A 12,199-nucleotide genomic window follows, 5' to 3' on the forward strand; every position below is an offset into this window, starting at 1 on the left:
TGCGCGGCTGGGGTTGAGGGGGGTTTAGCCCCCCGAAACTCTAGTAATGTATAAATGTCTAAAAGCTTTTGAAAATAGCTGATCTACAAGCTCAACACGCACCGCAATGCATTGTGAGCTTGTACATTGGCTATTTTCAAATAGCCAAAGTATAGGGCTGAAGAGGTTAATGTATGTTTTGTAATAATAATAAAATCAACAAAGTAACTTGTACATTGGCTATTTTCAAATAGCCGAAGTATAGGTATAAGGCTGAAGTAGTTAATGTATGTTTTGTAATGATAATAATAAAATCAACAAAGTAACTACTAACTCTGCTGCGTATTTAAAAAAGTGTGCTAACATAATTTGCTATTTCCGTGCCTTCACTATTTTCGTGCCTTTCAAACAAGCAGGCAAACCTATCCATATCACCACTTTTTTAAGAACTTGTTTCAAGTCAAAACAAAACAAAACAAAACATGGTAATGGCGGCAGCAGGAGAAGAACACACTGAGTCTTATCAGCAGCTTAACTTGAGTCAATTAAAAGTTCTACTTAGCGGACTAGGCTCTCAACTACGACACGTCTCTCTCTCTCTCTCTCTCTCTCTCTCTCTCTCTCTCTCTCTCTCTCTCTCTCTCTCTCTCTCTCTCTCTCTCTCTCAGTCGTCCTCAGGCGAGCCCTCCATTGTCGCTTCCAGTAATCCATACATCTGGCCAGTTCGTTGGTACTTTGTGCTCCTGCATCGTTCTTAATGCAAAGGTGCCTAACTTTGATCAGAGGTGAGGAGGAGGTCTGATGGTGAGGCTGTGGATGAAGGGTTGGATTATGATTGTGGAGTAAATGGTAAATGGTGCATTTATACAGTATAGCGCTTATAGAGCCAACTTTCCCTTAATTTTGTAATGCAAGTAATGCAGAGGTACATAACTTGATATTACGTCTGCCATTGGGACAGTGTTGGGCAAGAAGGGGCTTTCCAATTTACAGCAATACATTTGTTGGCAGCGACGAATGCAAGGTTGCTCAATTTTCTTTGATAACGGTCACCATGTTTGAAATTAGTGATCAGACAGAGACGAGGGGAGGGTATCAGCATAAGGTATCCTCCCAAAACGGGACAAGTCTATGGCAGGACCAACTAACATAGTAAGAAAGACCCTTTTCCCCCCTTACATCCCCAACACAAAAAGGACATTTCTGGGTGCATATAGCTTTCAATTTCACTGGAGTATAATATGCTCTGTGTAGGATCTTAAATTGCAAAGTTTATGTGTCCAATGATATGATTCAGAATGTATGCTTGACCATATCTTTACCCACTCCTCTCTCAAATCTGTCTCCCATTTTGCTTTTGTAGACAAAGTATTAGCTGGAAAAGCCTCCATCAGACCATGGTACAATTTAGACAATAATGTTGCTGTTTTTTCTGTTTGTCTCAGGATCCTCTCCATTGTAGAGGGTTCTGGTTTGTCAAGTGTATCCTGTGTGGACTGAATAAAACTTATTAGTTGTAAAAAATAAAAATAAAAAGTGAGTTAGATATATCAAATCTTTCTTGAATCTGTCTAAAAGAAAGCAAAATTCTGTTTTTATATACATTTATGGAAGTTGAAATACCTTTGTCCACCAATTGTTTAGATATACTACTATATGGAAATAAAAGGTAATGTGGGGTTTTTCCAAATGGGAGAGTAGGGTGATAGAGGTCTTCTCCAGTTCAGAAACTTATGAACAGAATCCCGTATTTTCACAGACTGGAGTATACACAGGTTATTTGTTAATTTCTTTAGATTCTTCATTCCACAGTACAAAGCATGATTTAAATCCAGCGGTGACATATCGTAATTTTCTACTCTGACCCATGCACATGGTTCACCAAACCATTGTTTTAATGAGTTTAGTTGTGCTGCCAAATAATACAATTTCATATTTGGAACCCCGAGCTAACCCAACTCCAAAGGGAGGTACAGTACATTTAAGCGAACTCTACAAACTTTACCACTCCAAATAAAAGACAAAATAAAGATTGGATTTTTTTAAAGGAGACACACCATGAATTTAAAAAAAAAGAAATTCATGGTGTATCTCCTTTAAACACATATTCTGGGACCATTATGGGAAGCATTTGAAATAAATATAATAGTCTATAAGACATTCATTTTTAGAGAATTTACACGGCCTAAAATAGATATTGGAAGCGTCAGTCATCGTTTCAGTTCTGCCTCTATGGATTCAAGTATTGGGACATCATTTATCTTGAACGATTCCTCCAAATTATCTATAAACCTAACCCCCAAATACTTTCCTGCAACATTTTTAAGATTCAATTGTGTATTTTAGAATACGTTGTTACATTATAATGAAAAAGTACAGGCGATATATATAGTTTTTTAAAGAAATATAAAAAAATAGGTAAGACCTGGTGTTATTACTTAATTTAAGACGTGACCAATATGCTATTATGGGCGCACTGCACCAAGGCACTATACGGTAAAACTGCCCTGAATTAGTCATGGGTGTGTTTGTCGCATTACTTTAATCAATCCAATCAGAGTACCCGCTGCCATTCCCTTTAAGATCAGCCTGGTGCTATTGTCCGTGTGTTAAGCGGTGAGAGCAAAAGAGAAAGACACCTTGCATTGAAAGACATGTCCAACTGAAGACATCTCTCCCTTCTATCTCAGCGCAACAAGTGGACACATCGGTATGTTTCACACATTTGCTCAATCCTGCTGCTGCTGCCCAAAATATCTGATCTCCAAGCAGTGGCATAATTTGCCTAGGGTTGCTGGGTTATGAGAACCCATACACGGGACTTCCACACAAGGGGGCCATCCGGGAGGGTTTCATTAATTAATTTAAGTTTATTAATTTACATTTTTAATAAATAAAAATAGGTTTGAGAGAGAAGGCTTTTGCAATCGCAAAAAGTAACTTTTATACATAAACGAGAAACAAATATTCAAATCATTTTTATTAACATAAGACATTTGAATTACGCACACATTTTAGTTTGTCTTAAGAATAGTACCACTTTAACTTTGGTATCCCAATTTTGGGCATGGAATAAAAATAAAAAAAAGTTTTGAAAATTGCTGATCTACAAGGTTTTTAATAATTTTGATTTGTTTGTGGTTAAATGGCTCAGTGTGGCTTTTTTGAAATAATCTAGATTTTTTTGTGATTAAATGGCTCTGTGGTTGTTACGACCCCCTGTCTAGGGTAGGGGAGGTGACATAATAATGGAGGACAAAGTCGCTTTCAAAAATGAATTGATTTTATTTTCCTTTTTTTGTGCAGAGATTTCAAGCTCTTTTTATCCTTTTTTCATACAGTAAGTGCCAGAAACTTCAGGGTGTCGGTTTACATTTGCAAAATGTCTACCTAATAAAGAAAATTACCCCCTAACCTAAACCTAACCAAAGAAAAATATACAATTACTAAACTTACTTTCCTAACTAATAAACAGAAACAAATAACAAAGTGGTTAAACCAAATAAAAAATACCAAACACCCCTAGAAGGCGAGTGGACAGATTAATACAATAATTAATGAAATAGGCAAATATATACAAACTAACTAACTCAATAATACGGGTCAGAAAGCAACAGGTTTAACTATAAGATAACTAAAGGTCAAACAAAGTAACTGAAGGACAAAGGAACAAACAAACAGGCTACATGGGTTCGGGGAGACAGAGGGATTGAATTTCTGCTTGCTCTTTCAAATGAGAGCGACCAGTCCCCATGGCTGTCAGGACAGAATGAGCTTTTGTAGGTGAGCTCCAGAAAACAGCCAACCCTGGCTTGGGCGAAGACAAAGGGGCGATGAATAAGAGCAGGGGAACAGGGCCAGAGACTGAACCTCGCTCTCATTCTGGACAACCTGAATGTAATCAGCCACTTCACACTCACACCAGCAATCAGCGCCACACCCAGTCGCACAGCATTCACACCAGTCTCCACCTTATAAGGATACAGTAAAGCAACAATATAACACAGGCCACAAATAATACCACAATATTCCAAAACATCATAATTATACCAAGATAAACCAGATAATACATTCAAATACGGCTGGCCGTAACAGTGGTTAATGCAGAAATACTTTTCTGCTTATTCAGGGTATTGTTGATCCGTAATTTTGCCGTTAATCATCTGAGCATGTTAAGTTCACTATGCACGTTGATCAGAATAGGGTCAGTTTTCTTTTCTAGATACATGGATCACAGAAAAAGATGACACACTTTACACTGATTTCTACACTATACCATACGGACCGTAATAGCCTGTCACAGCCAACCATCTCCCTCTTAAGAATAGCCTCTCTTGCAGCCAGTTTTGCAGACTTAAACGCATCTGCAAAATTCCAAATGATTTCAATAAGCATCATCAGAGAACGGGCTTACACAGATCATCAACTCAATACTGCCATCAAGAGAATTGGCAATAGAGCTGATCTTTTTAAAGCTAGTGCCAAACATAACAAATCAATACCCCTGTTACCAAATATTCATGAGCTCCCGAATTGATCAAGCCAGTCCTGCACAAATATTGGCACATTTTGAAAACAGATCCCAGTTAAGCAACTTTTTTAATGACTCTCCTATAGTTGTTTTTAAGCGAGGCAGAAATTTGAGAGGTGCCTTAGTTCAAGATATTCATATATCAGATATTCCCCTACTTGTCACTGCACCACAGCTCACGTTAACCCCTATTCCACAAGGGAATTACAAATATGAAGCTCCAGTGCAACAGCCAATCAAATGTACATTCTTCAAACATCCTCACTCGGGTAAAAAAAAATCTGTACTACTTGTGTAACCTTCATTCGTGTCTGAACTTGTGTCAGCTTCCTCCTTTCCCTTCCAGAGACAGATGAGTGGACAGATACAGCTGTTGCACACAGACAACACTGTGCAGACTGGAAAACCATATGGAGGGATATTGATGCCTGCGACTTGAGCAACGGAGAGCAACAATACAGGAGCCCAGCAAATGAAGTGCCAGAAGGTCACAGGCCATAAAACTAGTGACTCTCTCTCTGGAGTCTCTGGTCTACGTGGAGTCTCTGGTCTACGGTTGATGACGCGGCTTACAAAAATTATAAATATGGGTAACACAAGTCCAAAAAAGAAGCGGGAAACCATCATTGTTTTCATCACAACCAGTGAAGATAGGCTTTTCTGTGAGATGAAATCGTAATTCTCGATACAAAGGGTTCCATTCGTCCCGTCGTTTTTCTGCATCTCCATGGTAAATAAGGAAGGCACGGCTAAACCAGCTCCCAGGAACCAGCTGAGAAGGACCATACTGCCACCCCTCTTGGGGAGGACGCACGTAGGGACACACCAGCGCACGTTCCAGAGGATTATGATGAGCGTGGTGGAGAACATGTTGATAAACGTGACGTAGGAGCCCAGCTGGCACATGGCGTTTCCAAACTCCCAGGAGAAGGAATTGGAAGCTCTGATCAGAGACAGAGGAAGGAAGAGGCAGCGGATGAGATGTGTGATCGCCAAGCCGAGGATCTGTGTCCATCGGGCCAGTTTCGGCTTGTATTTGAAAAGGGCCACGATCACAGCCAGGTTGAGCGGCAGCCCGAGTAGAGCGAAAGAGTACGCCGACACGTACAGGAGTCTGAGCGACTTGACCAGTTGCTCATCAATCGGTTTGATCTCTTTATTTGTATGATCGAGGGTCCCCTCCAAGCTCCAATCAGGAGGATCGGTATAGTCATAATCTATAGTAGAGTAGTTGTCCGCCATGTAATCCATGACCTTGAGAAAGGAAGAACAAAAATATAAATACTGGTCAAACCGATGTTATTCGTGACAGGAATATAACTTCACAAGGAAAACAGTTAATTCAGAAATGCACACACACTGGCCACTAGGAGTTCAGAGGTACTATTATCAGAAGAAAAACAAGTGGGTGCTATTTGTGAAATAGAACAACCTAAAACTAAATAAAAGCTTTGAAAATGCCTATAATAACATGAATGTAAGGTTAAAGAGGTGGTGCCATGTTTTTGCACTTTTTCTGTTTTTCATGGGTCTATGAGGTTGATAGAACTTCATTAAGGCCCCCGCCAGGGCCGGACTGGGACCAAAATTCAGCCCTGGGCCAGCCCAGCCCTGCACATGAACTCTGCGGCCGCACTGAGGCGCCTGCTGGAAAGCATCCCAGCCCAAACATTAACGTAACTAATAATTGGGCCGCGCGACTCGGATATGACCGTAATAACCCTAAAACATTTTTTTAAATATATTAAAAAAAAAATAAAAAATAAAACATTTTTTTTTTTTTTTTTGCCCAGTGGCCCACTGGCCCAGCGGCCCACCGGGCACGCTAAATGGCCAGTCCGCCGCTGGCCCCCGCTGGTGGTTTTATGGTGTTTCATGTCTTCTCTGACTATTTGGAGTTTTTTCCTGGAGGCTGAAATCTTGAGGGTCAAACGTGCCAATAGAGAAACAGCCCTTTAGTGACATCACAGAGCCCCCAAAAAACATACCCTCCCCCTCATTATCATAACACAACAGGTGTGGGCATGAGGAGGAGGAGGGACTAGGACAGGTGGGTGGTGCTAAGGTGGTGGAGGAGGTGCTAAGGTGAGAACCAGGTATACTTAATGAACTGGAGGCGTATCCACATAAACATTTTTTTTTAAACAATTTCTGTACACTTTATTTTTTTGAAAAAAATCCTTACATAATAATAATACCTTATGATCAGGTTTTAGGGTTGAAAAATATCATGGCACTCCATCTTTAACAAAAATATATACATAGGCTACAGAGTGTGGATTGTGCAATCGGCGTGCTGATTTAAAATCGGATTAATCTGCAAAAAGAGAAAGAAACAAATATCCATAAAAGAAGTGAACTCTAGGAGTAGGAGGTGGCCGTTGCCATCGCCTGCGTCCCCAAATGACATCCCTGAAGGAGTTGTCATTTCCTCTTAACAGTTTGCAAAAACAAGGCACGTGGCACAAATTTATACAAAACTAGAAAGTACTGTTCCTGAAGAAACAGTGTGGGATCGCTAAGAATGTTGCAGGTATTGAGTATTGATAGTGTTAGTAGTGTTATAGGTTTGAAAAGTTTGAAAGGTTTGAAAGGTTTGAAGGGTTTGAAGGGTTTGAAAAGTTTGAAAGGTTTGAAAGGTTTGAAATGTTTGAAAGGTTTGAAAATTTGAAAGGTTCAAAAGGTTTGAAAGGTTTGAAAGATTTGAAAGGTTCTAAAGGTTTGAAAGGTTTGAAAGGTTTGAAAGGTTTGAAAGGTTTGAAAGGTTTGAAAGGTTCTAAAGGTTTGAAAGGTTTGAAAGGTTCTAAAGGTTCTAAAGGTTTGAAAGGTTTGAAAGGTTCTAAAGGTTTGAAAGGTTTGAAAGGTTTGAAAGGTTTGAAAGGTTTGAAAAGTTTGAAAGGTTTGAAAGGTTTGAAAGGTTTGAAATGTTCTAAAGGTTTGAAAGGTTCTAAAGGTTTGAATGGTTTGAAAGGTTCTAAAGGTTCTAAAGGTTTGAAAGGTTCTAAAGGTTCTAAAAGTTCTAAAGGTTTGAAAGGTTCTAAAGGTTTGAAAGGTTTGAAAGGTGTGAAAGGTTTGAAAGGTGTTAAAGTATTAGTGTTAAAAGTGTTTATAGTGTTGGCAGTGTTGAATAGTTTAAAATGTATTTTTTTAGGGTAAAACAGTGATAGCTAGGTTCTAATAGGCGGTTGCTAGGGTCTAATAGGCGGTTGCTAGGGTCTAATAGGTGGTTGCTAGGGTAAAACAGGTGGTTGCTAGGGTAAAACAGGTGGTTGCTAGGGCCTAATAAGCGGTTGCTAGGGTCTAATAGGTGGTTGCTAGGGTCTAATTGGTGGTTGCTAGGGTAAAACAGGTGGTTGCTGGGGTAAAACGGGTGGTTGCTAGGGTAAACAGGTGGTTGCTAGGGTGTAATACGTGGTTGCTAGGGTCTAATAGGGGGTTGCTAAGGTTTAATATGCAGTTTATATGGTCTAATATGCGGTTGCTAGGGTACAAAAGGTGGTTGCTAGGGTAAAACGGTGGTTGCTAGGGTGTAATAGGTGGTTGCTAGGGTATAATAGGTGGTTGCTAGGCTCTAATATGGTGTTGTTAGGGTATAATAAGCAGTTGCTAGGCTCCACTGTGGCTAAATAGCATTTCTCCATTGAAATGAATGGGATTGTTTTAGCAGTAAAAAGTGCAATATCTCTAAAAGTACAAATTATTTCAAAAATTTGAATGTAAGCCGACATGTCCTGAGTAGGCCGAACGTTGAAGAGTTGGAACGGAGTTTGTAGCTAAAAGTATGAAGGACTAGTTAGGTGCCAAAAAACAGGGGTGACATAAATAAATATTGACAATAACAGTAGTGTGATCGCTTTAGCGATCCCACAATAATTCAAAAAGGATAACCCGAAAAGCCCTCATCGCTTGTTTCCATTAAGGTCCTGTGTATTCAATTCATCGAGACATTTAAAGACAAACAATATGCAAAAAAAAAACATCATATTAGTAGTAATAAGAAAGAAAGATATGTACACTTAACAGTTGAGGGGTCATTCTTGGTGTTAAGCTTAGACGTTTAACTTTTTACAGGGGCCACCTGTAGGTGCTCTTTTAGAGCGGTTTTGAAGGAGGGTAATGATTCACACTTTTTTATGCCTGTTGATAGGGCATTCCACATTCTGGCAGCATAGCAGCAGAACAAATTTGACCACATTTTTGTGCCGAAAACTTGCTCAGTGAGATCAGTGGGGCTCCTTCTGGTGTTGTGCCTGTGTGTGTCTTTTACGCTATTGAAGTAGTCTAACAGGTAGATGGGTATCCCTGTATTCTCGCCTATCTGGAAGACGAGGCCCATTGCCCATTGCATTGCCTGACCAGTTTATTTTTGAGAGGTCTGCAGTTTTGATTGTAATGCATTTGAGGTGCTAACGTACCATGAAGTGCATGCATAGTCGAAATGACATTGATGGCATGTTGTTTACGTTCACCAGGAACAGTTATGTAAACTATGTTAACAATCATGTAAACTTGGCAAGCTTCCCAGACTGCGTCAGTAATGATGTTGATATTTGCCAGTGGTGTAAAGTAACCGAGTACATTTACTCAAGTACTGTACTTAAGTGCAATTTTGAGGTATTTTTACTTACTGGAGTATTTCCAATTGTCCATGCTTTTACTTGTACTCCACTACATCTCAGAGGCAAATATTGTACCTTTACTCCACTACAATTATTTGAAAACTTTAGTTACTAGTTACTTTGCAGATATAAATTGTTACATTGTAAATAATACATTAACCACTTTAGCCTATTTTATACCTAGGCTATTTGAAAATAGCCGATCTACAAGCTCACAAGATGCGACGCGTTGTGAGCTTGTAGTTGCATCGGTCACAATGCAACAAGATATAAATGATTTTACTTTGGTACTATGTAAATATATATTTTATGTCAATACTTTGAAGAACTTGAAGATACTTTATGTAGGTCTACTTTTACTCATTGACATGGGTAAAGATTTTGAATGCAGGCATTTTACGTGTAAGTATTTATGTATTATAGTATACCTACTTTTACTTTGTAAAAACAGCTGAGTACTTCCTCCACTCTGCATTAAACAGACTGTAGTGCAAACAGCAGGGTGCTGGACATTATAGTTTTAAAAACAAGTAAAACAAAAAACAAGTCACCTTTTGCACGGCAACACGCACAACCCTGCTGTCTGTATTTACACTCAGAAATGCATTTGTATTCACTTACAAGGATTATCCACACACATTGTACATTAGCAGTTGTTGTTCTTACCTTGGCTGTGTTTTCTAGCAGAATAAATGACAACTGCAAAGGTCCAGAGAGGAGAAATGCAGCTCATGTGCAGACACCCAGTCAGCTCATGCACTTCTGTGTATGAGTATCTAAACAACACTTACAGGAAGAAGGGTGAAATAATGTCTATAGGTGTATTGTTCAGGTGAGAGTGACTGACAGGGGTGAGCAGGTAATGGCCACTTGTCAGGCTGACCATATAAGGAGAATGGAATGAGGAGGCAGAGGCATGAGAGCTCGATTTAACCCCGGTGGGGTATATTTACTGAAGAGATTTGTGTGTGTGGTACACAGTAGATTCTTGGACGCACACGGTTAGTTGAGGGCTGCAGATGGTGGTTCAGGAGGTTTTGGTTTGGGAGGCGACAGGCAGCCATGGTTTGACTTGGTGATCTGGCCATGAGGAAGTGAGTACCTACCTAAGTAACCTCCCACACCTGTGCGTGGCCAGTGCACAACCTGCCATTCACTCAGGTGTCAGTGACTCTTCATGAGCCTTTTGACAAAGGGACTTGGATTTCCTCACAGCCATTTCATGAGTGATTCATGAAAGTGGTTCACAACCTTTCTCTTCATCATCCTATCCTATCCTATCCCATCCTATCCTATCCTATCCTATCGTACTACTATAATTGAAATGCACGTCCGGGGTTGGTCAGCACACAATCACTCTACTTGCCTCCAAATTTGCCACAGACTATTGATCAGTGCTCTGGCTAATACTTAGGCTTCTTTCCCCAGTGATCAGCCTCTCAGCTTGAGAGAGGAGAGGAGAGGAGGGGAGGGGAGGAGGGGCAGGGCTCCTCCTCCCCTTCCATGGCAGGGCGTCGCATAACGTTTATGCCAGACTTCCTATGACGTGTGTGCAGAGGAGAGGAGAGGAGAGGAGAGGAGAGGAGAGGAGGGGAGGGGAGGGGAGAGGGGAGGGGAGGGGAGGGGAGAGGAGAGGGCCTGGATGTGAGGGCCGCGAAGCGACACAAACTGATTTTCGTTGGTTCCACCAAGCTAACATTGGTCAAGCTTCACGTGACACGTGACAATATGTTGAAAGGGTGTGCTTTGATTGGCTAGCGAGACGCATGACGAAATACATACCTATAAATAGGTTAATCACTTCGAAACATTGCAGTGCATGTTTCGAAGTGACATCAATGCCATCAGCCAAGCTAACATTTAGTCAGGAGATATTAGCAGAAAAAGTTCCAATCTTGGATTACCAAAAATCCTGCTGCTGGCGGACACTTGTGCTCAGGAACAGTCAGGAACAGCACTTTCCAGTACAAACTGAGATTACAGCTGAGATCACAGCTGAGATCACACAATGCAACTAACTCATTACGCAAACTGAAGAAGCAGGAAATTATCGTCTGAAACCTCATGAAGAAGCAAAGGCGCAATGCCGACAGCAGAAAGCCAAAGCTAAGAAATAGAGACAAAGACCACTTGAATCCCTAAATGACAAAAAACAAAGACGAGCCACAAATGCTGACAGCATGACACAGCAAAGATTGCTACATTCTCTGGAAGAAAAAGTCTGTAAAGAACATCGAAAGGAAAAGAAGGCACTGGTCACAGTATTCAATAGATGAAAACAATATCAACTAGAAAAAGTGCTCCTCGGAGCACAACTCTCCGCCAGAAGACTTGTGTTGGTTCGAAGGTCGCGAAGGTCGCTATCCCTCTTGTATATGTAAGTGTCCTATCCATCCTGTCTGGGTAAGTGTCCTCTTCCGTTCATTCTGTGTAAGTGTCCTATCCCTCCTGTCCTATCCGTCCTGTCTATGTAAGTGTCATATCCCTCCTGTCTATATAAGTGTCCTATCTGTCCTATCTGTCCAATAAGACAGATAGGAACAATTGGACCGCGACTACTTGACTACTTCCGGTTCGAAGGTCTGGGAGTGAGCTAGTGGCCGGATTTTCGGTATTGGAATCTGGCTTATCACAGTGACACATGTATTTATAGGTCGCTATCCCTCTTGTATATGTAAGTGTCCTATCCAACCTGTCTGGGTAAGTGTCCTCTTCCGTTCTGTCTGTGTGAGTGTCCTATCCCTCCTGTCTGTATAAGTGTCCTATGTCATATCCCTCCTGTCTATATAAATGTCCTATCTGTCCTATCTGCCAATTATGTATCAGCCATGCAGCCATTTCATGGTTCCCGTCTTACCTCACTCTGACAGTGACAGAGACACTGTCAGATGCCATGTATATATAGGCCCGGTGGCGTCACTAGCCAATCAGATCACAGTATTTCACGTGTCACGTGAGGCTTGACCAATCGGTGTGTCATGTTTAGAAAGTGAAAACGCAGTGATAACAATACTCTCCTGGCGGAGAGTAACGAGCAGATTACACCAATAAGAGGAGATGCTACAGATCA

The 12,199-nt window shown here is 40.8% G+C and overlaps 1 protein-coding gene across 1 annotated transcript in view; it reads right to left on the reverse strand.

The window, feature by feature from the left end:
• Window positions 1–4,079: 4,079 nt before the first annotated feature.
• LOC311063676 (chemerin-like receptor 1) overlaps window positions 4,080–12,199 on the reverse strand; it is a 40,201-nt gene continuing 32,081 nt past the window's right edge. Inside the window, exon 4 of the mRNA XM_084083212.1 lies at window positions 4,080–4,197. Within this exon, the coding sequence (XP_083939338.1) occupies window positions 4,139–4,197 (59 nt within the window). The 3' untranslated portion in view covers window positions 4,080–4,138. The remainder of the gene's footprint in view (window positions 4,198–12,199) is intronic.

The sequence above is a fragment of the Gymnoscopelus microlampas genome, assembly GCF_963454915.1.
Source record: "Gymnoscopelus microlampas genome assembly, chromosome: 2".
Taxonomy (NCBI): Eukaryota; Metazoa; Chordata; class Actinopteri; order Myctophiformes; family Myctophidae; genus Gymnoscopelus; species Gymnoscopelus microlampas.